Raw genomic sequence first — 27,831 nt, 5'->3', positions numbered from 1 at the left:
TCTTCCTCTCCTCTCTCACACTCTTCACCCCCTTCCACTACTGCTCCTAGCCTCGGACCAGCGTAGTACGAATCATTGCCTGAGGGTTGCTACAAAAGAGTGTTTATCGCTATTTTGCGAACTTTCTATTCAATTTGTGATTTTTTGATGAAACTGAAAGGTAAATCTCCCGATTTTATACCCGGAACGATAAGACGAAAAACCCGGAATTCCGGGGTACCCCCGGACCACAATCACCCCTGTTCTTCACTACTCAGCCGTGGGCACCAGAAGATGGGAGTCCGCTCATAAGCGCAAATTTTTTTGATGTCATTAATAACAGTAAATATTTTTTTTAAATAGTAAGTTGTCAAGAAGAGAAATGATAAGATATTTTGTCAATAAAAAGGACATTTGGAAGTCTGCAGCAGGATTTCTAAAAAAATATTGAAATAACTTTCTTTGTCAGGAAGAAGTCAGTGGTCGGCCTAACATTGCTTTATATGTATACATTAAATAGTCATTCAAAACAAAGTTACACAATGCATTTTAATAACTTATTATTATTTTAATTTTTCATTTTATTAATATAAATTCAATAAACATTAACAATCAAAAATTTTATAGCATGCTATAAAAGTTTATTTTTGTATATTTTTAATGATTGTATTTTTTAATTCGATGCTTATTTGCAATAAAAAAAAGGCAAGACAAATAGATAAAACAAGATAATTGCTTCATTTACAGTATTGCATGGCAATGGAGAAATTTACTAGAAAGAACCAGAGGGGTACAAATACTCAGAAAAAAAATTCCCTCACTTTATCCAATTTCTGTATTTTTTCAAAGCAGTCACATAAATTTTTTTATTTTTAGTAATGCCTTATTTTAATATATAAAATATATTACAAAACAATTATACATGCAGAAGATTTGAAAATAAATGAAAGATAAATCAAGATCAAGATATTACTAACAGGTGGTGCTTATCTGATTTTTCCTTATTCTGTGGCCCTGCTAAGAAATGATGCATTTAGCTAAATTAAATATTCATTGTTTACTAAGTGACAAAAGTGTCCATAAAAATGTTTAAAAAAAAATCACAAATGCAGTTATAATACTAAAATTGTTTAATACTAACTGTACATAAAACAGTCATTTACTTTTGTTGCAATGCTTCAGTCATAAACAATTTAGCCAGATTCTGAGCTGAAAATTGTGATATTTGTTTACAGTAACTGTCAATTTGTCCAGCAACTAACAATGCATCCAATCGAGAAGGAGGGGGAATAGCTTTGAAGAGTTTGTTGATGTCATCATCAGGCAATGGAGGTTCACCTTTGGCAATTCGAGCCTTGTTCTCTGCTTCCTGTAACAAAAGAATATTTCGAAATAAATTTTATGCATTGTGCATCGTCTTCTATTGTTAAGAACATAATTAAAAATAATCTTAAGGTTATTATTAGATTTAGAAACGGCCTCTTCATCGTTCAATTTCTATTGCTGTATTCTAATATAATTAAACTCTTACAGTAAAGCTTGTACCAGTTTTTTTTATATCTCTATTGTTTAAAAAAAAAGAAAGGAGGAAGCATACCTGTCAATCTTGGTAAATCAAAAAGTAAGAAACTTATTAGTCTTAAGAAATAAAGTAACAAGTTAAGTAAAAAAATTTAATCCGCAACAACAAAATATTAATATAAGATAGGGGTGAACAGCCTTTTTGAGTGAAGGGCCACATACACACCAGGTTGATCAATGAAGGGAAGCATGACCAAGTATTTAGACAGACACGTTGACAGCAATTATAAGTAGTAATAGTTAAATAAACATCATTGTTCTAGCCACTAAATTCTTTTTATCAGTCAACCTTGTAATATACTTGCATAAAATTAAATACTTTTAAATGTTTAAGATTAAAAACTGTAAAACTGATTAGTTAGGGAAAAAACAGAATCGGAAAATCAGAATCAATTATAAGAAAAAAATTCAGACTGATTGCAATAAAAAAAAAAACAATGGGAAAATTCATGCTTTTTATCACATTACATAATACTTAAGTCCATTTAAAAATAAAGGTTAACATTAAAATTTTTTAATATTCATAGAATTAAATTAAAAAGAAATTAAATACTTTAAATAANAGACTGATTGTAATAATAAAAAAAAAAACAATGGAAAAATTCATGCTTTTTATCACATTACATAATACTTAAATCCATTTAAAAATAAAGGTTAACATTAAAATTTTTTAATATTCATAGAATTAAATTAAAAAGAAATTAAATATTTTAAATAATAAAATCTAAATATTTTAAATTGAAGAAAGTTTGCACGATTAAAATTAAAACAAAACCTTTGTAGGGCAAAATAAGATTCAAAATTCAGTAGAGAATATACTCCAACTTTAAAACATTTCAAATAAATTATAAGAGGAAGGGGCTGAGAAAGAAAAAACAAATCACTTCCCAGAATATGATCATAAATGATACAAAATGGTCCATGTAGGTAGAAAATGGATTAAAAATTTTTATAATGGTTAGCCTGCAATTTGCAAAATGTTCAAATATTGTGATAATTTTATCTGCTTGATGATTTGATAATTTTATTGGGTCATTAAATGAAAATTTAATGGTTTTGATTAAAGACTGCTAAACAATCCAGAGCAGCCCCAATTCATTCTGGAAAACAGTATTTCTACAGAAGCTCTCGTTGTGTGGGCAACTTAGGACAAATAACTAAATCAGTTTTGGGAATAAGTCCCAATCCCTTCCGTTCTTAATTTTTAAATTGTGTGTATACGAACAGGGATGTGTGATTTTTAATTGCTTGAATAAAAAATGTGATGCGAGAACGTAAATCGAGACGCGTGAATTTTAAATTACGAGAAGACTCACAACGGATGGTTTTTAAAAGCGTGCATGTTTCCTGATTTGCAAGAGGAGTAACGATGCATGATTTTAAAAACTCCTTAAGGTCAATACAAAATACTATATCTAGATTGCCTGAATACGAATCACGATGTGCAATTTTTAAATTGCAAGAAGAATCAAAACATATGATTTTTAAAATGCGGGAATCACGATGTGTAATTTTTAAATTGCAAGAAGAATCAAAACATATGATTTTTAAAATGCGGGAATCGCGATATGTGATTTTTAAATAATGTGATTACGAAAGAGAATTGGTTGGGAATGCGTTGCTAAACTTGCACATGCTTGTGAGACTATAGAATTATGCACGTGTATTGAAATATTTTTCTGCAAAAGGGATCCATGTTTAATATAAATTTACACATCCCGATTTTTAAATTTTTTTTTATTCGCTCTGGAAATTAGTTGATTTTTCTAAAATACGTAACAACTTTTTTAAATTACAAAATTTTTAAAAACAGAATCGAATTTCCAAAGTTGTAATATTGCGTTAAAATCTATAGATATTCAAAATCACAAGTAAAAATACAGAAATAACTGCCAAGAAAGGTAAAAAAATTTTTTTGTAACATTATGCTGAAATCGGCACAAACAGAGCATGTAAAAAGTGATTATTTTAATCCGTAAAACTATAGTATTAAAAATAGCAGGATTTTTTTAAATCACGGGGAAAAGCGCAGTAATAACTACCGAAAGAAATATCAAAATTTTTTAGTAGTTACTATGAAATCTACAATAATAACGCTTGCTAAAAAGTGATGAATTTAAATGCGGGATTTGAAATTAAAGTGTCACAATAGCATGTAAAAAATATCTGGACTTTGTAGAAATGTGTAGCAAAAATTGCAGAAATAACAATTGAAGAATAACTTTATTTTTGATAAAATTGGCACAAATAAACAACGTTGAAACATAGTTGTTCCAACGAGCTTTTCGCGACTCGCAATTCATAATAATATCATGCTAAAAATATCGAAATTTTGAAACAGAAACACATAGCAATAATTGCCAAAGAAAAGTAATTCAGATTTGCGATAGAGTTTTCGCAAATAAGCACTTTGAAAATGAGCTTATTTATATGTCGTAAAACTTTAAAATATATTTTTTAAAAAAATAGCAATTTCAGAAACACATGAAAATGGGTAATAGCAAGTATCGAAAAGTCACTGGATTTGCGATGAAATCGACACACACAGAGTGTCAAAAGCATGGGTGCAAGTTGGAAAAAAGGCCAAGACTGAAAATTTTTTGACTGAAATACCTAACATACACAATACCCTCACGACATATGCAAACTATCTAAGAAAGCTTTACTATAATACATCAAGTTTAAATACTGTACAAAAAATATTTATTCATCTGTCTTTTGATAAAATAACAACAGGACATAAGAAAGTAGACCAATAACGTAGACCTAAAAAATATTTTTAAGGATAGAAAAAAAAAATTCCGATTTCCGTCTTCGAGTCAGTCTTGTTTCCGTTTTACTTCAGTCTGCGGACATTTTCGAAAGACGGAAGACTTGCACCCATGGTCAAAAGCGCTAACTAAAATTCGAAATTCGTGTATCATAATGTCACACTAAAAATATTGGGATTTTCAAAACAAACTACATTCATTGAAATTGGGTGCGTCAAAAACTTACATGCGGAATTTTAAATTTCTGATTTTTAAAAATAATTGTTCAGGTTGCAACCGTGGGCCGCAGGTTGCGCATGCATAATATAAGAATCAAAGCACTAAATATATTCAGCACTTGCAATTATAAATATGACGGTAAAATTTTCTGTTTAAATGATTTTCTAAAAGGATAAAATAAAATAAACCATACTCTTTTCTGCAAGTGTTGATTCTTAGCCTGTTGCTGCTTGATAACTTGTCTCTGGTAGTTGGTCAATTTGTTTGTTTCTTGACTGACTGTATCAACACATTCCATCATTGCTTGCAAGCTCTTTTCAAGAACAGATCTGAAAGAATTAGGAAAATTATAAAGAAAAGCAACAAAAAAAGCTCTTACTGGTTACAACAAAAGTATAAGAAATACAGGAAGTGAAAAGTTACTTAAACTTTAAAACGCTATCTTCTGATTAAGACTAAATGTTTAAAAAACAAACAAATATATATATAATGACAAAGAACTGTTCAGTTTTCATTGTTAGTAGATAGCTTTCGGGAAATATTAGTAGGTTAAGTAATTAATTAACTCCTTCATTCAAATATAATAGAAGGCGAATGAGTGGGAAAAGAACAAAAAATCAGAAATTACCAATAAACAAAATCATAAAAAAAAAAGATGTTTTGAACAAAGAAAAAATTTAATTTACTTATATACTCAAGAGGATGCTATAATGGGAAGAAACTTTTCATCACAAATTCTATTTCATTTCGATTGGTACACTAAAATTTTTAATTGACAGAAAAGTTAGTCGAGAACCAGTTAAACCCATAGAATTTAAAGGAGTTTCAAATATTGAAAAGAATGTTTTCAAGATATCAAAATGCAAAGTAATTATCGCGAGAAACCTCCCCCGTAGAGTTATAAATAAACTCATGATATTTTGTTTCCCTTTTGATATTTTCATTTGCCCTCCCTAGGGTAAATAGAGTTTTGCGTTTCAGGCTGGACAAGACTTACTACAGGAACATTTGTACTATGACTCTCCTGAGTGCATTTGCTATTAATGGAGAACATCTTTGAGACTGTTCTGCCTGCCAAGAGGCCGGCACTTTGTCAAATTTCATGACATTCTTTACCCCTGGAGACACCCCTTTTTTGTATTGGACAAGACTTTTTATGCCTGATAAAGCAAGTATAAAGATGCAATTGAAAAAAAATCTATCAACTTATAAGCACATGAAACTACCTTGTACAAAAAGAAAACATTTAATTTAAACACTTATTTAAAAACTTCTCTTTACTATATCTGTACATTAAAAGTTCAACAAATAATTAAGACTTCTTTAGAATATAAATCCTAGTTAATTAAAAAAAAAAAAAATCATAAGAATTTTATGCCCATGATTGCCCTTGAAGTTGCATGATATGTAAAATTATTTCAAAATGGTTTATTTTATTGTAAATTAAATTTAATAGAATTCACTTAAAAATTCAAGGTATAAAACTGCTACAAGAATATTTTCCAAGAAAACATTTAAATAATGTGGAAATGAAGCAACTATAATAAATGTATCTTACGCAGTCCCCATATCCAAAAATTGATTATTCTCTTCCTCAGGCATCCAATCAGCGATTTCACACATCAACAAATTCACCAAATGAGAATTACGAATTATCACTGTGATTTCTTCAAACATCTTTGAATAAGATACATGGAGATTCTTTAACCTAAAACAGATTTAATTCTGGCTGTAAGTGTGTTAATTCATAAATAACTAAAGGGGAATTACAAAAATACAATAATATAAAAGAATACACCTAATAAAATTGAAGCAAAAAAAAAGTTCATAACTTTTGCAAACATAAATGATGTTTTCTAAATGATATTTATTGAGGCAAAAGCTTGCAAACACAAATAGCAATGTGTGAGCGATGCACTTTTTTTTCCAACTTGTGGGAATAAGTATCTTGATGTGTGATTTTAAATCAAACAAAAGTAAATTTAAATCAAGTACGAAAGTATTCCTTAAGTATGAAAAAGCGTAAAAAATGAATAATTTTTTAAAGAGAGGATGGGATTCTGTTTTGAAATGGCCGAACTTCTGTTTTTATTAAATTGAAAAGAAGCAGAACTTCATTAAAATGGGGAAGAAACTCATCCATGTATTTTCCAATTATAACAAATTTCAAGTTCTCTTTGATTTTTTAATATTAAGCTTTAACTATAGTTTTAAACTTTTAAAATAAACAATTGCATGAAACTAAGAAATGGTGTATAAAAATGTTTTGCTCTCCAAGAGTGCATGAATTTATAACATTTTATTGAAATGCAGTCAAATTTTAAATCGCCGAATGTTTACCAGCATACTTACATATCTAGAGTGAACTCTCCTTCTTTATATAATTTCATAGCAGTATTAGACAAACGATATGCACGAAGAGACAGGAAACCCCTACTGGTTCTCATGGGATCTGCAAGACAATTATAAGTGTTTAAAGGCTATGACACTGTTTTTATATTTAATTATACAATTGTAAAATATTTAAAAATAGAAAGCTGTGTGCATATTCATTTTATTAATTTAAGGTTACTAACTAAATTATTTATAGTTGAGAATAAATTTTAAAAAATGTTTTAAATTAATCTCTTATGAGAACAGAAAAAAAAATTATAAGGGGAAAAAATTATACATTAAGAAAAAAAAAAAAAAAAACTAAAAGTTTCAAGTTGAAAAAAGAAAAATAAATTCATGCCTGCCAACATTTCAAAATCAAAAAAGTTCCTTTAGGAAATGATAAAATTAAAGACTGATAATACCACTGATAATATTAAAGACTAAACACGGTGCGCCTTAACCAAAGTTAAATAAAATGTTCTTACACCTAGAAAATTAGAAGAGATTCTGAATTTACAATGCTAACAGATAATAAAAATCAAAAAATGAAAATAATCTGTGGAGAGATTTTTAATAAAATCCACTTTGAACATTTTTGCGCACGAAGTATGATATTTTGGAAAATCTGGCGTTGTTTTATATCAATAGAAAGGAAAAAAATTATATAATAATGATTTTTCAGTTATAATTCTTATAAACTTTTATTATTTAAGCATTTTACTACTGATAAAATATAAAAATGTAACATAATTTAATTATAATTACATCAATTTAAACATGTAAAGCATTATATCTACAAACAGCGCTCAAAAGGTGTTTAGAATAATCCGGGTGATTTGCAGCAACCTTATTAATCTCCCAGGAAGACTTTGAAAAATCAAAATGTACGGACTCCATCGCCTGCTCCCCCAAAAAATGCTAATCCTTCACCGTTTTTGTCACAGAACTGTTTAATGTGAAAAAAAAAAACTGCATGAACCTTTGGTGTAACGCTGATGCCTAAGTCCATGTAGCTCTTTTTGAAAGCTTCTATACATGCTTTGTAATTCTGGTCAAGATTATTTCCGAGGCACGCAGAAACCACTTTTTTGAAGTTGTCAAATACTTTAACGTACTTCAGTATTGCTAGATTTTTAAACTGGTGCAGAAGTTCTTCCTTATCCAAAAGTGTTTTGCATGCGTTTCCTTTAAACCCATAACATCCTCGTCTGATTTCACGCTGAACGTGACAAGCTTTTGTCCATGTCAGCGATTCATTTTCACACTCTTTCAACATATTCGTGAAAACAGTGTTAACAACACCAAGCATAAGGTGTAATTCTGGCGGTGGAATTATTTCTAGGAATGTTTTGCCTCCAACAGTTGCAATTAGCGGTGGATGAATGCTATTGAAATAATCTTTTGCTTTGTTTTTTGAACCTTTTCCTTCAGTCAGCCAACTTGTATAATACGATTAAACATTTTCGGGGGATCTCAATTCGGTGATTCTCTCACAGCTGCTTATCTCATCTTTCTTGGCATAACAATAAGTGCATGGGTATGAGGTGCTGTGCGACATTATACCTGCTAAGATATTCGCTAACTTCAAATCGGTTGCAATTGGGCAGTGGAAAGGATTTACATTCAACGTTGAAATGAGTTGATCTACATTCTTATAATTTTCTTGTGCACTCGAAACGGCTGCTAGAATGAATAGTCGTTTAACTCAAGAATCCTTAAATTTCCTTGCAGCTATCCCCTCATCATACTTAGCACGCGTACCGTTGCACTCGAAGTTCAACTGATTTGATTGTACAGAAAGACATATTTTTAAAAATCCAGCATCTCCATCAATACCCATTTTTAAGTGAACATCCAGTACATCTCATTTATTTTCCACATACTGAACAAAAGTAGGAACATCTTTGCAGTTAACTCCAAGCGCAGGAGCATCCGAGACTTCATCACCTTTTATACAAACGAAAGGAAATTCCTTAAAATCAAAATAATCGTCGACAGAATGAGCTGTGATATTAAGTTTTGTTTTTTATCCTGGTTCAATTGCTTTTCTTCTTCGTGTACACACACGAATGGAAGCTGCCATTTTTAAAGTCGCAGTGCTTGTGCTTATTTCACAGTTCTTGAGTCGCTAAAGTTGATTTAAGTTTTTATTATTTTTGTTTTTTAAATAGTGGTTCATCGACTATAATTAACAATTAAAAAACTTCTAATAATTATAAAATTTATTATAAACGGTTATTATTAATATTTAATGCAAATAAGTTATTTTTTTCCTATTTATAAGTATAAAATGAAGCTAACATTTTTGAAATATCGTACTTCGTGAGCAAAAATGTTCAAAGTGGATTTTTTTAAAAATCTCTCCACAGATTATTTTAATTTTTCGATTTTTATTATCTAAGAACATTGTAAATTCGGAATCTCTACTAATTTTCTAGGTGTAAGAGCATTTTATTTAATTTTAGTTAAGGCGCACCGTGTAAATCTAAGATTATGTTAAAACCTTTACTTGATTAAACAAATAATTAAATGAAAGCTGATAATAATTCATTTTCAAACAATGCCAGTAGGGGCAGATTATGAATCTCTGAATGATTTGAACAAACACTCAGCTCGAATAGCACTGTTATATCCTTCAGCAATGAACAAAGTGTTAATATTTTTAATTTTGGTAAAAACATATTCTTGCTTACTTCATCTTGAATGCAGAACAATGTCCCTACTATAATTCGAGCAGAAAGCAAACAAAGTGCCCTTTTTAGATTTAATACAAGAAAACAGAAAACTCTTAAAAATAACATTCTTTAACTTGAGTAGAAGTATTTTTTAGGCTTATTCATTTTTAAGTAGCAAGAAAAGGAAACACACACATGCACATTCGTTTAATAAAAAAAACCATCAACGATCAGTACATGAATAAAAATGTTGCTATCGTAACTACGCCTTTAACCTCTATAACATTTTGTCAAGCAGAAATCAATTCATCACAAATGCAGAATCTTTTTTTAAACCAAGGGCTCATTTTAGAACAAGCTCAAACTAAATTGGTTCCGAACTTAGCATTTATGGCATCATTCTTTTCTTGGATAAAGTTTCATTCTCCTCTTCCCACTTAATGCCAACTCAGTTACAACAACACCAGTTCTAATTAACATTTTTGATTTTCTTCTTTTGAATAAAAGCAGCCTGCACAGAAACAAGATCCGTATAAGTGTTTTTGCAAGATTCACTGTTTGCAACAATATTTTAAAAGGTTTATAGATTAATTAGTAGTAGTTTGGAATTTAATAAATTTTGTATATATATAAAAAAAGGATCATTAAACTAAAAACTTTATGAAATCTAAAACACTGATTACAAACAGATTGAAATAATTTATGCAACCTACTGACACAATAGCTATAAAAAAAAGAAAAATTTAAAGAAATATGATACATTTTCGGCCAATTACTGCATAATATACTGTGTAATACCTAATCTTAAAATATGTTAAACAGAGGAGCTTAAATATTTTTACAGTCAATAGAATACAAAAACTATATTATATAACAATAAGCTCATTAACAATTTCCTTTCCTGTTTGACCATACATGCACTTCATTATAAAATGTTTTTATTGCATTTTTGTTCTTTGAATGCATAATTTTGAATAATTATAGATACTTACTTAATGTTAGGAAATTATAACATACACTTTAAAAAATAGAAAATAAAGAGTTCTAGATGGAAAAAAAAATAAAATAAGGAAAAGTTCCAGATTACTTTATCTGAGGAATGAGGCTAACTTTAGTATTGTTGCATCCAACAACAATCAGGCAGTTTTTATCGATAAATTGGAATAAATTGAGTCTATCCTAAAGTTTTTTTCACATTACTGATTTCTACACTTCAATTGTTACAATCAGATTCGTGAAATATATTACACTACACAATAATAAAAATAGCAAGCCAGAGATAAAGAATTACTTTAATAATAAATTAATGTTAGTAGCACACAAACCATAAATCAAGACAACTGACTCCTCGATGGAGCTCTGATAGTTGAATTGTGACTCCAAGAGGGGCTTATTGTAGAAACTCCCAAAATGGGTACTTTGATACCAACCGACATGAAGATGGTCGACATTGACATGCCTTAAATGACGCATCATTTCCATTTGATATTCCACTAGAAAGCAACAGAAATAGATAAAAAATAAACAAAAACATTTAATTAATAGAGTATATACATTCAAGACATTTTAATATAGCTTACTAAAAACTTATTCAAAATTATAATGTCAGGCAGGGTAAAGTTGGTATAAAATCAAGCTTTTTTTTTAAAAAGGAGGCTCTAAAATCGAACTATTAAAAACATTTTACTGGAAATTTTGATGCATTTTATATACATTGGATTCATATAGATTAAATATGACACATAAAGTATCTATTTTATTTGATTGTTTTCTCTTACAGTAATGCATTCTAAAGAACATGTTTTGAGATACCCACTTTACCCTAGAGTAAAAGTAGGTATATTTCTAAAAATAATATATATTTCAATCAGAAACAAATGCAAACATTGTTTCAGAAATACAAATTCTTAAATAAATATATCATAATCCTATTTGAAAAAACAAATGCCAAAATTTTCTTCATTTTATTAAATTAAAAAATTAATAATCATGGCTATCAAAACTAGGTTTCACTTCGGCTACAGTACATTTTGCTGAACTCGATACGATTTTATCAAAAAGCAAGAAAAATGAAATATTTTTTTTGAAATATAAACGAGAGTGTAAAAACTAATACCTATTATAATGGTAATTTAAAGTGTTTTTACTATTTACAGCAGACATGTATTTTTTATGCAATTGAGTTACTTTAAGGATATTGTTTTGTTTTCTATGAAAAATGGCCATATGAAGACAGAAACTTGCGTAAAACTCACCTATATCTTTAAATATGTTCATAAAGTTGTATGATTATGATATTTTAATGATTGTTTTAATTGAATAAAATGTCTTATATTGTTATTCCACCTATCATGCTTCTCCTTATTGAATTTAAAAGAAATTTTGCATTCCTCACTAAAATTACAATTCAAGGCAAGAATAAAAAAAGTCAATTATTTATTTTAGCTATTTAATTATAAATATAGAGCATTAGATATTTTCTAAAGCAGAAATAAAAAAGAAATATCCCTATCTTACAAGAATTAGTTAATCCTAACCATATACCCACCTACCTCAGAAAACAATTTACAGTAAATAGAATTTTAAAATTTCTAAGCAGATCTGTTCTTTAGAAGTACCTCCACTAGATTGAACAAAAATTAATAGTTTTTAATGTTATAAGAAGAAAGTTAATCAAAAACTTAAACTAATATACTTAATAAGTTTATCATAAATAGAAAGTTTGTAACCTAAACTATCTATTTATATGGTCCCTATATTCATAATACTTTAACAAATCTGAGCTTTATATGGTCTCTATATTCATAATATTTAACAAATCCTTGTTAATTGGGATATCAAAACAAGAATTTATTTTAAAGGAGACTAAAATTAATTGAATCTTAGGCTCCATGAAGTTAAAATAAGAAATAAAAAAAGAGACTAAAAGGCACACTCAATTTAAAATATATTGCAGTGCAGACAACAAAAAAATTAGTACAATGAGTTCCCACTTAATTTCAGAAAGAAAAAAAAAATCTTTGACTTTTCCAGACACATTAGGTATGTTACAATAAAAACCCATAGTATATTTTATCTATACCATGCAATTTTTCATCAGAAGACTGTTTCTTTAATTTTTAATGTTAAATATTAGATTTTGTGAGCAAAAAGAAATAATAGAATTAGAATGGAAACACGGAAAAGAAGTGTCACTAAAAAGTGGAATTTTATAAAATAATTGTAATAGATGTACAGGATATCTGCTACATTTTAGATTTTCAAATTCATGACTTTTTTTCTTCTTCTGTAGAACAATATTCTAAAGAAACTTTTCTTGCTCATCTGAAAGGAAAGAAATACTCCTGATTTTTCTGTTCTCATTTCGGAATAAAAAAAATTCGCCAATGACTGGTTTGCTTCAATTAGAATTTTAAATTAATAAACTTTTTAAAAAAATAAATAATAAAAATTCTTAAATCACAGAAGACTTTAAAAGATATCCCTCTAGAAATGATATTTTTTTTCCCTCATTTTCTGAAAGAACACCATAATTTTTAAAGAACATAATAAAATAACTTTATATTCTAATAAAATATGCCTGAGTGGTGATTTTGTTAGGAATTCAGATATTTGGAACAGGATGAAATTAGATTAATTGGAGCAACAAAAAAAAAAAAAAATTTGGAGCAGCAAAACAAAATTTGAAGCATATTTAATAAAAAAAATTAAAACAAGAATTTAATAACAAGAGTTTTTTGTTCATTAATAACATATCTTATTTTTTACACTTTTTTGAAGGTCCTTGCATAAACAAATTAAGTTTCTTTTTGGTATCTTCCAATACTGTTAAATATTCTGCTATCCTCGACTTAGCCTCAGATAAGAGGAATAGAATTATTAGGACATAGAATTTTTTTTTTTTTTTTGAAGAAGAAGATAAGGATGTCATCGCATTTGTGGTATCTAGTGCAACATCTATTAAATTTGAATTTTGCCAAATTTCTGCATTTTCAACATACAAAGATTTTAAGTGCTTTCCTGTCAAACTAAGAAAAGCAGAACTCTTTAAAAAACGCCCTAACAATGTTTAAACTAGAGACACCATTTCATCATACAGCAAGTGAATCAATGGTGTCTCAGTTTGGAAAAGACCTAAAAATTTATCTAATATAGCCGAAATATTTCTTAAAAATGAGCTTTTGGCAAAAGCAATTTAAATAAATTCAATATTGAGTGGCTCATACTATTTTTTAAATTAATAATTACTTTATTTAATTCTGTAAAAGGTAATTTAAAACTCTAATTAATTTAACTATTAAAGGTTATTGAGTATATTTTTCTTAAAATTTAAATAAATGTTATTTATAGTCGTATATTCAACAAAACATTAACAAGATTAATATTGATCATACCGAATTTATAAAAATATGTAAAGAATTAAGCAAACTTTAATAAATTTATATTACTAATGTTAATTAGTGAATGGCCCCTAAATTTTTTTAATTAAAATTGATTACCTAGTACAGTATTCCATTAATGAAATAATTAAAAAAATTAAATAATTTTAAAATGCAAATACAATGAGTATTGAAGCTAAAAATTTTTTGTCAGAAGTAAATTATTATATTGTCCCTACACTCATAATATTTAACAAATCTATAACAATTAAAAAATTTTATATCAATTGTTTTTAAATCAAATCTTTATGAGATGAATTAAAGTATTTTTGAATGACAAATCTGAAAAACTTAAGATTTATTTGCTGCTTTAAAAATTCTGAAAGTCCCTCTCTTCATACTTATTTAAAATCTTGCCTCTAAATATTAGTAAGTTTTTCCTAAAACAAAATAAGAACACTGAAAATTTTGAAAGTAATATAATAACACAATAATAAAATGCAATAAGTAAAAAAAATATATTAGCAAAAGAAAAGTAATAAAGTATAAAAAAATGTTTACAAACAATTTGCAATTAGTGGATGGTCCCTCAGATAAAAATTTACGTTTAAGAAACTCAATTAATTCTATCTTTATTAATTAAATGAATAAAAGGGAGATGGAAATTTTGAGGTTTTGAAGCTTTGTGATTCTTGACTGCTCTGAGGATCAACATGAAAACATGCACTTAGTGAATGGTCCCCAAGTTAATTCCAAGATCATAGGTACTATTTTATAAATAGAATAGAGCAAGAAGGCCATTAACTTGCCATTGACGAAGACAATAGCACTTCAATAACGATGAAATTAACAAGGGAAGTAAAATTTTCTTTTGCTATTAAAATTTGGCAATGTTTAGCTGGTCCCCGATAATTCGGGGGAAGTCTCGGTTCCAATTCAGAGAGTGAAAAATGAAATCTGAAATTGAGAATATCTTGCAAAATGAAGCAGAGTTGCACATGAGAGTGCAAGAATCCTTCCCACTAAATCCAGAGCAACCCCCCACATGGCAGTAGCTGGGTTGCCGCAAAATTGTGACTTGGCGACACCCAGGGGAAAATATCCCTTTCGGCACAGAGCGGCGCAATTTAAGCCTACTACTTCAATTTGGAGCATGTAGGCGCAGGTTTTCACAATTGGCACGGATCGGCGCAATTGGGACTGGGAGACCTAAATCCATGACTTTCCACGATTTTTTCAAAAAAAAAAAGAAGCAAAAATCATGACATTTCATGACAAATTTTGCTCAATATAGAAATTCATGACTTTCTAGGTGCGCAGATACCCTGGATGTAGAATTATTTAATTCAGATTTCAATAAGCCGACCGGCCTGTTTATGGGCAGGAACTGTCCTTGCATCAGAAAAGTTCTGGGTTCGAATCCCAGGCAAGGCATGGAAGTTTCTTTCTCTCTATCTGTGTTCTATGTCCTTTCTCCTTTGTGGGTGAATGTTACCCACCCTATAAACGGGTTGTGGTAGTGTGACGTGGGCGACGCTGCTCCACCGCCGTGGCTTCGCCACAGTTGCCCACTGGGTAACGAAAAGAGAGTTACCAGTTCTGGCACTTTCTGTGGCCAATGGACAATAGTTTCAAGAGCCCGCCATTAAAAAAAAAGAAAGAAAAAAAAGATTTCAATAACTGATTACTGTTACTGACAATTCTAAAACTGGTTATTTTCCAGACATGATATAGGAATTTTCCAGGTACTTTGCAAAAAATTGCAACTTTCCTCGACTATTCCCTGCTTTTTAGAGTTTAAAGAAATTTCCCTGACAATTAAAGGTTTTCCTTGATCCGTGGGATTCCCGAACTGTAATTAAATATTTCTTATAAAAAATAATAATTAAAATGGTTTACCAAAAACAGTTAATAGCTAGCATCAAGTTTTTATATGCATATAATTTCAGAAATTACAGACTAAATTAGTCACAAAAATGTCGTTTTCGCTACAGACAAAATGTTACTCAGTAATAACAATTAAAAGAATCATGATTCTACAGTCATACAAATAAAAATAAGTGAACTACTTTAAAAAAGCAAATAACTGGAGAAATTACTTTCATCAAAATCTTCTTCATCAGTATGCCTGGGATAAGGAAAACAGTTTGTGATTTCAAGCCTATTATCAACTCCAAGACCAAGTAATACTCCTTGTGCGACATCAGTAACTCCAGCCCCTTCTTCATGACAATGTTTTATTATTTTAAGAACCACCTAATTTAAATAATATCTCCTTTCATTCATATAGTATTCAATAAATAACAAAATCAATTTTACGCACATTGCACATCAAAACAAATTTGAAGATAGGAAAAAAAAGCAAGAAGTTATGATATTTGGCTGGTGGTGCCAAATGAAGTTTTACAGTTCTATTAAGTTCTAATGTGGAATAAATTAAAGTTTAAAAAAAAGGTATATAATGGCTTGCCCAGAGGTGTGTATAGCAGGGTTTGTCGATTTAAATCAGAGCTAACCTACCATGTTCCTGATCTAAAAACCATCAAAAACCTACAGTTTTCTTTAATTTATGGCATATAGCGGGCAATATATTATTTTCACATAATTGCCTTTATAAATGAATGTTGTAAATTATTGCTATTGATTTTGCAACTATATACATGTATTCCTATAGAAGGATATACATTCATTACAGAAATATTGTAATATACTTATTGAAAATAGCGATACTTACTTTTATCATTACAGCTTGATTTGCAAAGGATTCAAAATTTTGCACTTCTTAATTGTTAGAAATAAACAAACAAGCAAAAAAGCTTGGAACTATTAATAAATTCAAGAACTAAAAAGAAGAATTTAAAATTTGGCATTTCTTAAATATTAGAAATAAGCTAAACAAAACTTTCAAAACTTTTAACTACTAACAAACTCTAAATCAAGAATTAGTGCTATTTTGTCAAGTTAAAAACTTCTATTCAATTGAAAAAGCACATTAAACAAAACTTAATTACAAACAAAATTACATGTTCTGTAGTCGGGGTCACTGTGCCGAAGTATACGATAGCAAGTGACTAATTTTGCGCATTTTTCATTGCCATGTCTCATTTTTGTGTAAAACATTGAAAGCAAAATTGATAAAAAAAAGTTTATTTTACGAGGCTTTCTTTTTATGTGTTTCTCAAAGCATGATTTTATGAATGAAAATAATCAGTCTTGACATTCTTCAGTAATGTAATATGCCAAACAAAATGATGCTTGGAAATGTTAAAAATTTTGTTTAGTATCCTAATATTTTACTCCAAATAGTATGGTTTGATATAATCGTGTTGGGAAAATGCAAAAATCTGTTCTTAAATATCTTTTAACAACTTTTTTTCGAATTTTATTGCCCAAAAATGAATTAATTTTAAATTATAAGCAGTTAAACTCAAATAAAAATACAGTTTTACCAAAACTATGGGTTTTTGATGATTTTGACAGAGGGGTTTTTGACATGACTGTAAAAACCGTCATGTGTCAAAAACTTGCCAACCCTGATTTAAATCAATTTACATATATATATTGATTTTAAAAGTTAAAAAATAGTGTTTTAAAATATTGATACTTTTATTATTTTCTTTTCTTAGTTTTAAAATTTATTTCAAATAAATTGCTGTATTCATTAATTTTAGTTAACGAAATTAATTTCTTGGTGTGCGTTAAATTCCAACACATTTGAAATTACACTTTTAAAACTCTTTTGATTTTTGAGATTGAAAGTACAGATTAAAGTAAACATTTAAAGCTGTCTTAATATAGACTTGCATAGCTGCAGAAAGTAATTAATAAACATGATTTTTTAAAAAAAAATAATGCAAATAATGTTAATTAAAATTCTACCTTTTGAATGAAAAAGCGTGGAATTAAAATCTACAATATATTTTATTGGTGGAAAATATATATTTCTAAAGCTTAAGGTCATATTAAAAAGAAATTACCCTAATATGCCAAAAATTGAAAGAAAAAAAAAGGCTGATGAATTCAGATATTTTTTCCTGATATAGTGTCATTCTTCCCTTTCAAAGTCTATTTGAAGCAGTAGGATTATTAACTGGTATTTTTTTTCACATAATATGTTTACAGTACCTTTGACATTATCTGATTTTCTATAAAGAAATTTTGTGAAAAAAAATTCCAATGAGTACATAGATTTTTAAATTTCTCTTTTTAGCTTAAACTTATCTATTTTGATATAGAATTAAAAATGAATATTTTAATGTAAAAATATATAGATAAAATATGTATTTATTTTTTGATGAATGACTACATCTATAAACACAATCTGTTACATTTATTTTGTCATTTTAAAAATCTAGTGTAAAAAAAGGAATCACAATTTTAAATTAAAATTATAGTTTGCTAATTGAAACTTTGTTTTAATAATTAAAATACAGGGGTCTGTCCAAGCCAAATTTACTACCGTTTAGCGGTACCTTCACAAATTCAACTTTGGGAAAAATGGTAGAATAATTTCATAAAATACTTTTTTCTTAAAATTGTATTTTCGTGTCTTGTAAGAAACGATAAATCCATATTTTTACCATATTGCTGTTTATTTTATTTATATAATTTTTAATTTTCACAAATTATGTCTAAATTTTCACAAAATAGTTACCTCTCAGAAAAACCTAGACAGACCCCTGAAGTATTCTTTAAATTCTCTATTTCAGCTAGTCTTTAAATTTAATTTTGATTAAACATTTATTTAATCATAAATTAAAGTTCTTACCGTGTATTTGAATAAAAATAAAAAAAATCTGATTTAAATAAAAAGAAAATCCGATATAAATAAAAAAAAATACGATAGAAATAAAAAAAATCACAGTGTGAACACTGGTGTATAGTTTTATTTAAAATTTCCCCCTTTTCTATTAGTTTTTTTTTTTAGTATGTAATCTACCAATTACCAATGGGTTTATTTCATCCTGATAATTAGATATGACATAAAAGCAAGAATAACCAAATATTCTTGCTGCATCACAAGTATTTTATTAAAAAATAATAAGACATAGTTAAAATATATTAGAAATGTTTTTCAAGCAAAAAGAAAAGGTTTTGTTATATGAATTAAACATGAAGAATTATAACCCAATTTTTAATAAAAACAATTTAATATTTTTAATAATGTAATAGAATAATTTTTTAATAGAGTACTCTCAATATAATTATTTTTAGTCCACTGAAAGTATAAAACATTTCACTTTTCAGTTGGTAATCTCAGTTTTATTCCTAATAACTCATGGTGGGACCCTATGTAGTAGCGCAGTCTAATAAGATAATTTGTTAGCCTATACAGTATTAAACAATGTAGCACCCGTTCACTTTAACCAATCACATCCCAGTCAGATATTTTCTTATCGCCATCAGCTCATGCTAGTTACTTTCACCAAAGCATATTTATCAAAGGTAGTATGTTTTTGATTGCCTAGAGTTAAGTAAAAGCTATACCTTTTGAGTGGATCTCCTGTTATTTTTTAGTTCCTAGCATGCTACTCTTCACCAAAAATTGGCATTTATTAGCCAAGATCATAAAAGGGATATATTTTTGTCTCACGGCTCCATTGTCAGAAAAAATGTTACAGATGGATCAAATCGGGAAAAGGCCGAGATGCATTACAGGCCAAGAGCTGCAAACGGTAATGCGAGGACATTTCAACAATTGCACCACCCAATATACTGAATTTGTGACTCATTTACCATCTGATAAATTGAACTGGTTTTCTTTTACATGCATTTCATAGTGAATTTGATATTTTTACATGCTTCCTATTGAATTATTTTAGTTAATAATGTTTGTATTATAGCATTTAATTTAAAAAAAAAATGGGAGATGGCATGTGACATCCTGTTAATGAAGATGTTCATTTCGTCTGCCGTAATATTCGAAGTTTATTTCGCCTGTCAATAAAGATGTTTAGGCTTTGAAATACTTAGTATTTACTTATCATTATAGTTAACAAATAATACAACAGGTGTGAAGACGGTGTTAATATTTGGGGCAGCAATTTTGAACAGCTCCTGAGATGTGGACTTAGTGTATCATTCCATCTCTATCTTGTTTCCCATCATTTTGTGAAATAGCACGTTACGAGCTATAGCACTTAACGACTTGCGTTCCGATCATGGATTGTATCGTGATTGGTGCTTGTCTATACCCCTTTAGCGTATGTACCATAAGTTTTGAGACGGTCTGTAGTCAGTTCTAAAATCATGGCCATCCATCGATCTGGACAAATTGAATAGGACTATTAAAGTCCGGGAAGTTCTATCTAATTTTGAAAAAATATATATCAAGCTAAAAAAAAATATTTATCATACCAGTCCATCGATCTGAACATAATCTATAGGACTATCCGAATCCGGATCATGACGTGAACTTCTTGCAGCAGCCATAATTTTTTGATCATCAACAAACACGATGAAGAAAATGAAATAGAACGACACGAGTTGAGTTGAGTATACAACTTCTATCTTTCTCGCTTGAACCTGAACTCCCATACGCTCTGTTACGGCCAGATTTCAAGATACAGTCGGGATATAGTCGAGAAGAAATAAGCAGCTATTCCTTAAAATGAAAAGTTTTTTTATAATCTTAGGGCACGTTCCAATATTCGCACCGGTGTAACCGGTTACACTGGTTTGCCGCACCGACCGTTCCAATATTAAAACCAGTTACACCAGTGCACTGCACCGATCGTTCCANAATAAAAGATATTATTTAAAATAAATTATATATTAAAGTAGTTGTTAAAGTGTTATTCTCTGTTTTTTAAGTTTGCTTATGATAAAAGCGTTTTCAGGTAATATTAAATTTTACTAAGTAATGTTTGTTAGGAATGGTTCATTTACTTTTCCCATAAGGGGAATTTTCTGTATCGTGATCTGTCGCGCCAAGTACAATTGCCAAGATGCCAAATGGATTTTAAAAATTGCAATTTAAAAGAAAAAAAAAACATGTAGAGGTTTGCCTGAGGTCTTCTAAATCAGTGTTCCCCAACCTTTTCGTCACTGCAGACCTGTCAATGTTTGATAATTTTACCGAGCTCCCACTGGGAGGGGGAAGTTGATTGTTTATGTTTTAAATTATTATTTAGATTTTTTAATTTAAATGTATTTAAACATGCCTTCAAAATTAAATACATTAACACCAAAAAATAAATATAAAGTGAACATTTTAACTTACTAGAACGTTAAATCAACGAGAACCCTAAGCTTGTTTCTTTGCAATGAGAGGGTTCCATCTGGGGTTAATCGGAAACAATGACACCGTGTAGTGTTTATGTCCTGTTTATTCCGTTGGTTTGTTTTGGTTGCTGTTGCTGCACAAAACCCAACTTCGCACAGATAGGTTGTCGGAAATGGCAATAGGGATTTAAGTGCTGTGGTGGCAATATTGGGGTATCCAGAACACCAGCAGAGTTTGTTGTCTCGAACGTAGTTTTAAGGCAGCCGTCATTTGCAATCTCAAGCAGTTGATCTTCTTGCACAGACATGCTAAATTCTCCCGATTTGTTGACAAATGGGACACAGATCCATTCCTTACCAGTTTGTGGGTCTTTTGTGGTTGGGAAGTAGCGTTCGAACTCTTTTAAAAGAAAAGACAAGTAATCGTGCACCAACTGGAAGATTAAGTGTTCAGGCACAGTCTTTTTTAAATAAAATTTTAATGGAACACAGATATTTTTAATTTGAGTTGCAAACCTAAGAATTTAAATTCAGTTTCAATGAAATGGGCGGCTCGGTATCACTTGACCCACAGACCGGTACCGGTCCATGGACCGGGGATTTGGGGAACATTGTTCTAAATCATACATGTATAACGTATTTTTTATATACATGTATAACATAGCGTATCTGAATTTGTTTTAAGAACGATTTTAATATTCTATTTGTAAATAAAATGGGCGGATTTCTTTTAATTGTCTATTTTGACATCACAGTTAACAAAATGAATTAAATTGGTAAAAGCAAGCAAGATCTTTATTTATATTTTTGATTGATAATCAACTTCTGTTTTAAATTTGCAGTGTTTATTAACATTAAGTGGTAAGCAATCTAAGATAAAATTGTTAATTTATCAAAAATACACAGTTAAAAATAATAGCGAGTTTTTTAAACGTTTCAGATTTTATATCTTTCAAGTTGGTCCCTTCCTGTGATGTTTTTTTAAAGTTTCTCCTGGGCCGCTGCCCGGAAGTTGCCAAAACTTTGCGATTATTCTGCCACAGATCACCATCCCAAACTACATTTAACAAGTAGGCTAAATTAAAGACAATTTTATTTTTCTGAGGCCTTTTCATACCCAATTCAGGTCTCGTAAAAATTTTAAAAAAATTTCGATTCATATTATTTTAAAAAAGTAGTTTTTAAAATTTTTATTTTAATTTTATGTTTGATAGTTTCTCTGAGTTCTTTCTTAAAAGTGGAAAAAATTTCGGTAATAATATAGCCATTAATTTTTCTCCCATTATTTAAAAGACAATATTAACTTGGATTAGCATCAGGCAGATGTTGAAATCTTGAGCACTGGCTTGTTTGAAAGTGTTCTAAATTTTGATGAGCATTAGGTTGTCTTAGACGTTGATTAGCTGTTCAGAAAATGATTGATGCTTTCATTGTCATCCAAAGTAGAATTCTAGTTAAAATTTAAACACACTAGCTAGTCAAAATATTCAATAACGATTTATTCCAGAAATGATAATAGAGACAAATTCTGTGTGTTATGACCAGGACAAGATCAGAACTTATATTGTTGTAACTTAATAAACTATTTCCTAAAAAAATAAGAAAGAAAAAAAAGTGCCTTTTCTTCCAGAAATGTTTTTTAAATTGTGTCAATAATTGCAGACTCTGCTATAACAAGCATTATAATTTAAGGGGTATATTGCTGTGCTTTTATCAAGGCTAGTTAAACTGAATGTAAAAATGAATGAAAGGATGGCTTATTATGAGTCTGCCCAAGGTAGAAAAATACCTTGCTATCCCACTTTTTTGGGACATACTCGATCCCGTCTTATTTATATAGTTCGTCACATTTTTCTCCTGGTTTAAAATTGCAATTCTACATACTTAAGATATTAATTAGTCAAAAATGTTAACTAACTTTTGAAGTGATCAGATTTAATAATGCCATACTCAAATTGATAAGCTATTTAACATAGCTGCTAACTGTTCTGGATTTTCCAGTAGACTACTGGATTTTGCCAGGTTCTCCTGGTCTACTGGTTTGATAAAAATTTGTCTGGTTTTTGTACATTTTAAAAAATTCTTTAAAATTGAGTAAGTTTGCTAACAAAATCCCTGTTGTAATAGATTATTGTTTGTTAGAATATTTAAATCAGTATTAATAATACATAATGAAGGCAGCCTCATTTGTCAAAATCATTTTAAAACTCTTTTTTTTGTCCTAAAATTTTCAGTTAATTTTTATTCAAAACTCCCTTTTTAAATTAATTAAGAAACTCTTTTAACTGAATTAAATGCCTTTTACTATAATTAACATTTATGTACTAATAATTAGCATTTTATGTATATTTAATGACATTCAATCATAACTGGAAAATGAAATTTATAATATTTCGTAAAATGTACGGGATTTTTTCCTACCCTTGTTGGCAGCTATGTATTTAACTATGTATTATTATTTCTGGTATAAAAGTCAACCTATATGATTGCATAAGATTGTTGTGCTATCTTAGTGTAATTTTACTGTTCAGTGACACTAGTGCATTGAAAAATAACTTTTTATCGAATGATCAGATTTTTATGTACTACGACTCTAACTTTGAACACTCAACCTTAAATAGGCTTATTAATTTGTGATGATGATAATTTAAGTTATAAAAACAGACACAAAGACTCACCTTTTCACAATCAACATAGTTTTTTGTTTCGTTTACAGATTTGGATTCTAAGCCACCAAAGTATGTGGAGTTTTGTACTTTTGAAAATAGGGTCCCTATAGAGTGAACAAAAGTTTGTTACCCTTTATGTTATTTTCATTTTTTTGGATATTTCACCCTATCTTTACAACTTTTCAAGGGAATTGAAAATTTTTTTACGTAATTACAAAATTTGTTTATCCAAGGATAATCCCATATAGAAAATGATTTTTAATAATATCCTTTATTTTTTGATTTTATTTATTATACATCAAAAAATTCTTGAACTGTTGGCTATAAAAAATTTTAGACTATTCTAAAGTTCGTAGTTTTAGATGACAAAATATAAAATTTGAACAAAATCAATCAAATAGTTTCCAAATTATACAGTTTTTAAAAGTATTAGAGTGACCTGGGGTAATTCAGGATAAAAAAAGGGAATTTTTTTTAAAATTTGAGATAGGGACAAGTATCCTTGTGCGCTTTACTAAAGTATAACTGCATTTACTTAATAATAATGTTTTGTTTAATCTAACAAAATAAGTATCTTTTAAACTGCTTTCTGTATTTTCCATTTCAAAGGTGGGTTTCTAAAGGTGCACATTTCTGCAAATATCTCTCTCTTAATAATAAATATTGTAAGCTTTTGATTAGTTATTTCACATCTGTAAACATTAAAATTGATTACAGGAAACTATATCAAATGATGCCCCTTAGGGGTAATTCCTGATCATTGTCATTTCTTCTTATAAATAGTATAAACAATAGCTAATAAATATAATCACATTTCCTTAAACGACAGTTCATATTTATTAAGTATAACAACTATTAAATATATATTTTAATTGTAACCACAGATGCTCAGTTCTTACACCCCCAAATTCTACTGCAAAGACAACTGACAATTGATGTTCAGCCAAAGCAGTGCAGATTTTCATTGCTTTGCCTTCGCGAGGTATTTCGCAGTCTTCAGGAAACTACACCAAGAAGGGAACCAAAAATTGCTGAATCTGAGACAAGAAGAAAGATAGAAACCACTGCAGCAGTGATTACAAGTAATGAATTTTTAGAGTTGGTGGGGATAAAGAGAAGAAGATATTCATAAATATAAGAAATCTGGAAAAAAAGAATCAAATAGTTGATGTGCTGGGTGTAAACAAAGAGGATATGATAAAATCAATGGCTGACGTGCTGGCCTAATAAATAAAAATACTCCATTAAATGGCACTAAATTCTTGCCTGCAAATATTCCCATGAATATTCTACTGCGCAGTTATTATGCTGTTCACTATGATTCTGTGTATATCGGCAAAGCAATAAATAGAGATAAGGATTAATTGAAATGACATTCTTGTAAATGTAAATGAAATTTTTTTTATTTTCCTCACTGTACTTGCTTAGATATCATAAGATTTGGTTTTAAAAATTATAAATTTTTAATATTTTTGAACTATAGGCTATAAAAATTTTTATGATATTTATTTATGACGCACCATCTTCAATCCATTAGTTTGGAAGGATGGCTGTTGATGTGGTGGTATATGTGAACGTTCACTTGGATTTAGTCTGGCTATGCACTGATTAAAAAATATTTCGATTTTGAATTTTCATTATCTTTCGAGTTCTCATGTTTTTATTGCTTGTGTAGGGTTCAGCCAATACAAAACATGGCTTTTGTTGTTCCCTATCACAAAACCCTATATTTGTTTCCTTCAGAGGTATGTATTCTTGCTGCTGAGGAGTTAAAACAATTTTTATTTAATTTATATATATATACATCGATATAAACACTAATAAAAACAAAAGGATGAAGGAAAAGCGAGATGAATGAAGAAAAATAATAAGTTTTATTTGCTGCTCATAAGCTACAAGTACATATTTTAAAAATATAGAGAAAATATTGAAAAATATATGAATATTTTTAAAATAGAATTAATAGAAAAAATAGAAATAGAATAGAAAAAATTATTAAAACTGCAATATTTTTAAAAAATATTTAAAAATGTAAAAAACTGGAAAGCAAAAAAAAAGGAAAAGATATAATTTCGTCATCAGCTCACACAATTATATCCGCGAAAAAGAGTGCCTTTTAATATTGTTTTAATATAGCTAAAGCAAAATATGTCAATCTGGATGTATTTTGCTTAAAATATTTGTTATAAATTTTTTCCTCTCTTTTAAAAACATTTATATTTGTTCCCCATGTTTTCTCGATATTTTTAACTTTTTTTTATACATATATGTATATATACAGAGAGTATATATACGATATACTCTCGATATCTCAAAGTCGAAGAGATGCTAAAAAAATTTCGAGATAACAAGTTTAGAATTAAGTATATTCTAAAATATTACTCTAATAAGTAGAGTCATGAATCATAGAAATAAATACTATTAAATGTGTATGTAATGATAGTTGACTATGAGTCTAAATATAACAGTGATATTTTCAAAAGTAAGACTAAAATAAGTATGCATTATGAAAAAAAGAATTGGTTGAAAATAATTTTAAATTTTGATTTTTCCGAAAGAATTCTATTTCGAAAAAAATTCGACATATCAAGGTTTTGAAAAGAAACTCTTACTCATAGGGAATATATATATTAAAAGAAATAAGAAACTGGGAATAATGAAGAGCGTAAATGCAAAAGAGAAGTTCCAGGTGTTTATAAATAGGAATGCAACAAAACAAGAATAAAATTAGTTTCAGTTTCCACTGCACGTGCGTAGTTTAAACGTGATGAGTTTTCTCTCATTAAAATGAAAATATCTTCTATTTTATAGCGAAGAATTCTAGACGGTGGATTACTATTTTTCTGGTTTGTCATAATTACTATATTTCAATTCAAACTGAATTTATTTTTGATATTCTATTCTAATCCATTAAAAAAACTTAACTTTTTAACATGGAATCTATCTCTTTGTTTTTGATGTCTTAAAACGTTTCTGATTTATTTATGATTCATAAAAGCTGTTATTTCAAAATAATAAAAAAATAATTATAGTTAGAAATTCTTAAGTCGTTTGTTTTTTTAATCCATCGTTATCGTATTTATTCAATGTATCGTAATTTATTCGTCTGTTTTCTAAAAGCTGTTTTCTTATAATGATTCTGTTATTTTTATAATTATTTTGTTAATACATAAATTTTAAATTATATCAAAATTATTGATGCATGAAAAAATTGTATTTAAAATCTACGTCCTCTCATTTGAGAAGCAAAAATATTTAATTACAGTTGCAGGGGTCTGTCTAGGCCGAATTTACTACCGTTTAGCGGTACCTTCACAAATTCAACTTTAGGAAAAACGGTAGTTTCACAAATTCAGTTTTAGGAAAAACGGTAGTTTCACAAAATACTTTTTCTTAAAATTTTATTTTTGTATCCCTTAAGAAGCGATAAATCCATATTTTTGTGTTGATTTTTAAATATAATTTTTAATTTTTCACAAATTATGTCTAAATTTTCACAAAATAGGTACCTCTCAGAAAAACCTAGACAGACCCCTGAGTTGTGAACTCCCCGAACTTGTTATAACAATATACTTTTAATATTAAATATTATTTCAAAAAGTGATTACTTAGAAAAATGATTTATATTCACTTATGGATCATAGTATCATAAGGGAAATATTTGGACGTGGGAAGTGATTTAAAATATACGTCCGCTCGTTTGAGTAATCTGTAAATTATTTATTAGTTCTTTATTTATGACTAATTTATTCTTTAAATACGTGCAATATTTATTTATAGTCCTTTTTAAATATTATTCTTTATAAATTATCATATTTATTATATTATTATTTGAAAGTGATTTTTTTTTGAAATTTGCAAAGTAATCGAATATTTTATGCTAATTTTGCCATGAACGACCGAAATTAAAAGAATGTCAACTTTCACCGGGGAATGTCAGCAATCCCATAGTCGCTTT

The 27,831-nt window shown here is 28.7% G+C and overlaps 2 protein-coding genes across 4 annotated transcripts in view; one reads left to right on the top strand and one right to left on the bottom strand.

The window, feature by feature from the left end:
• Positions 1-1,091: 1,091 nt before the first annotated feature.
• Positions 1,092-20,650, bottom strand: LOC107454273 (eukaryotic translation initiation factor 3 subunit h). The gene is made up of 7 exons (XM_043043774.2): positions 20,338-20,650; positions 16,080-16,236; positions 10,927-11,094; positions 6,903-7,002; positions 6,109-6,258; positions 4,744-4,879; positions 1,092-1,348 (listed from the first exon to the last, which is right to left on the bottom strand). The coding sequence occupies exons 1-7, from the start codon at positions 20,515-20,517 to the stop codon at positions 1,139-1,141; spliced, it is 1,101 nt and encodes a 366-aa protein (XP_042899708.1). The 5' UTR covers positions 20,518-20,650; the 3' UTR covers positions 1,092-1,138.
• Positions 20,651-20,720: 70 nt separating this feature from the next.
• LOC107454274 (uncharacterized) overlaps positions 20,721-27,831 on the top strand; it is a 21,707-nt gene continuing 14,596 nt past the window's right edge. Inside the window, exons 1-2 of one of the 3 annotated variants that reach the window (XM_043043776.2) lie at positions 20,721-20,819; positions 23,921-23,994. The gene's annotated coding sequence lies outside the window, so the exon portion shown is untranslated. Of the gene's footprint in view, positions 20,820-23,920; positions 23,995-26,574; positions 26,720-27,831 lie in introns of those variants that run through there. The other 2 variants (XM_043043775.1, XM_016071405.3) reach the window with 2 other exon arrangements.

Source organism: Parasteatoda tepidariorum, chromosome 10 (assembly GCF_043381705.1).
Source record: "Parasteatoda tepidariorum isolate YZ-2023 chromosome 10, CAS_Ptep_4.0, whole genome shotgun sequence".
In the NCBI taxonomy this organism is placed as follows: domain Eukaryota; kingdom Metazoa; phylum Arthropoda; class Arachnida; order Araneae; family Theridiidae; genus Parasteatoda; species Parasteatoda tepidariorum.
This window is presented reverse-complemented; position numbering and strand designations above follow the sequence as displayed.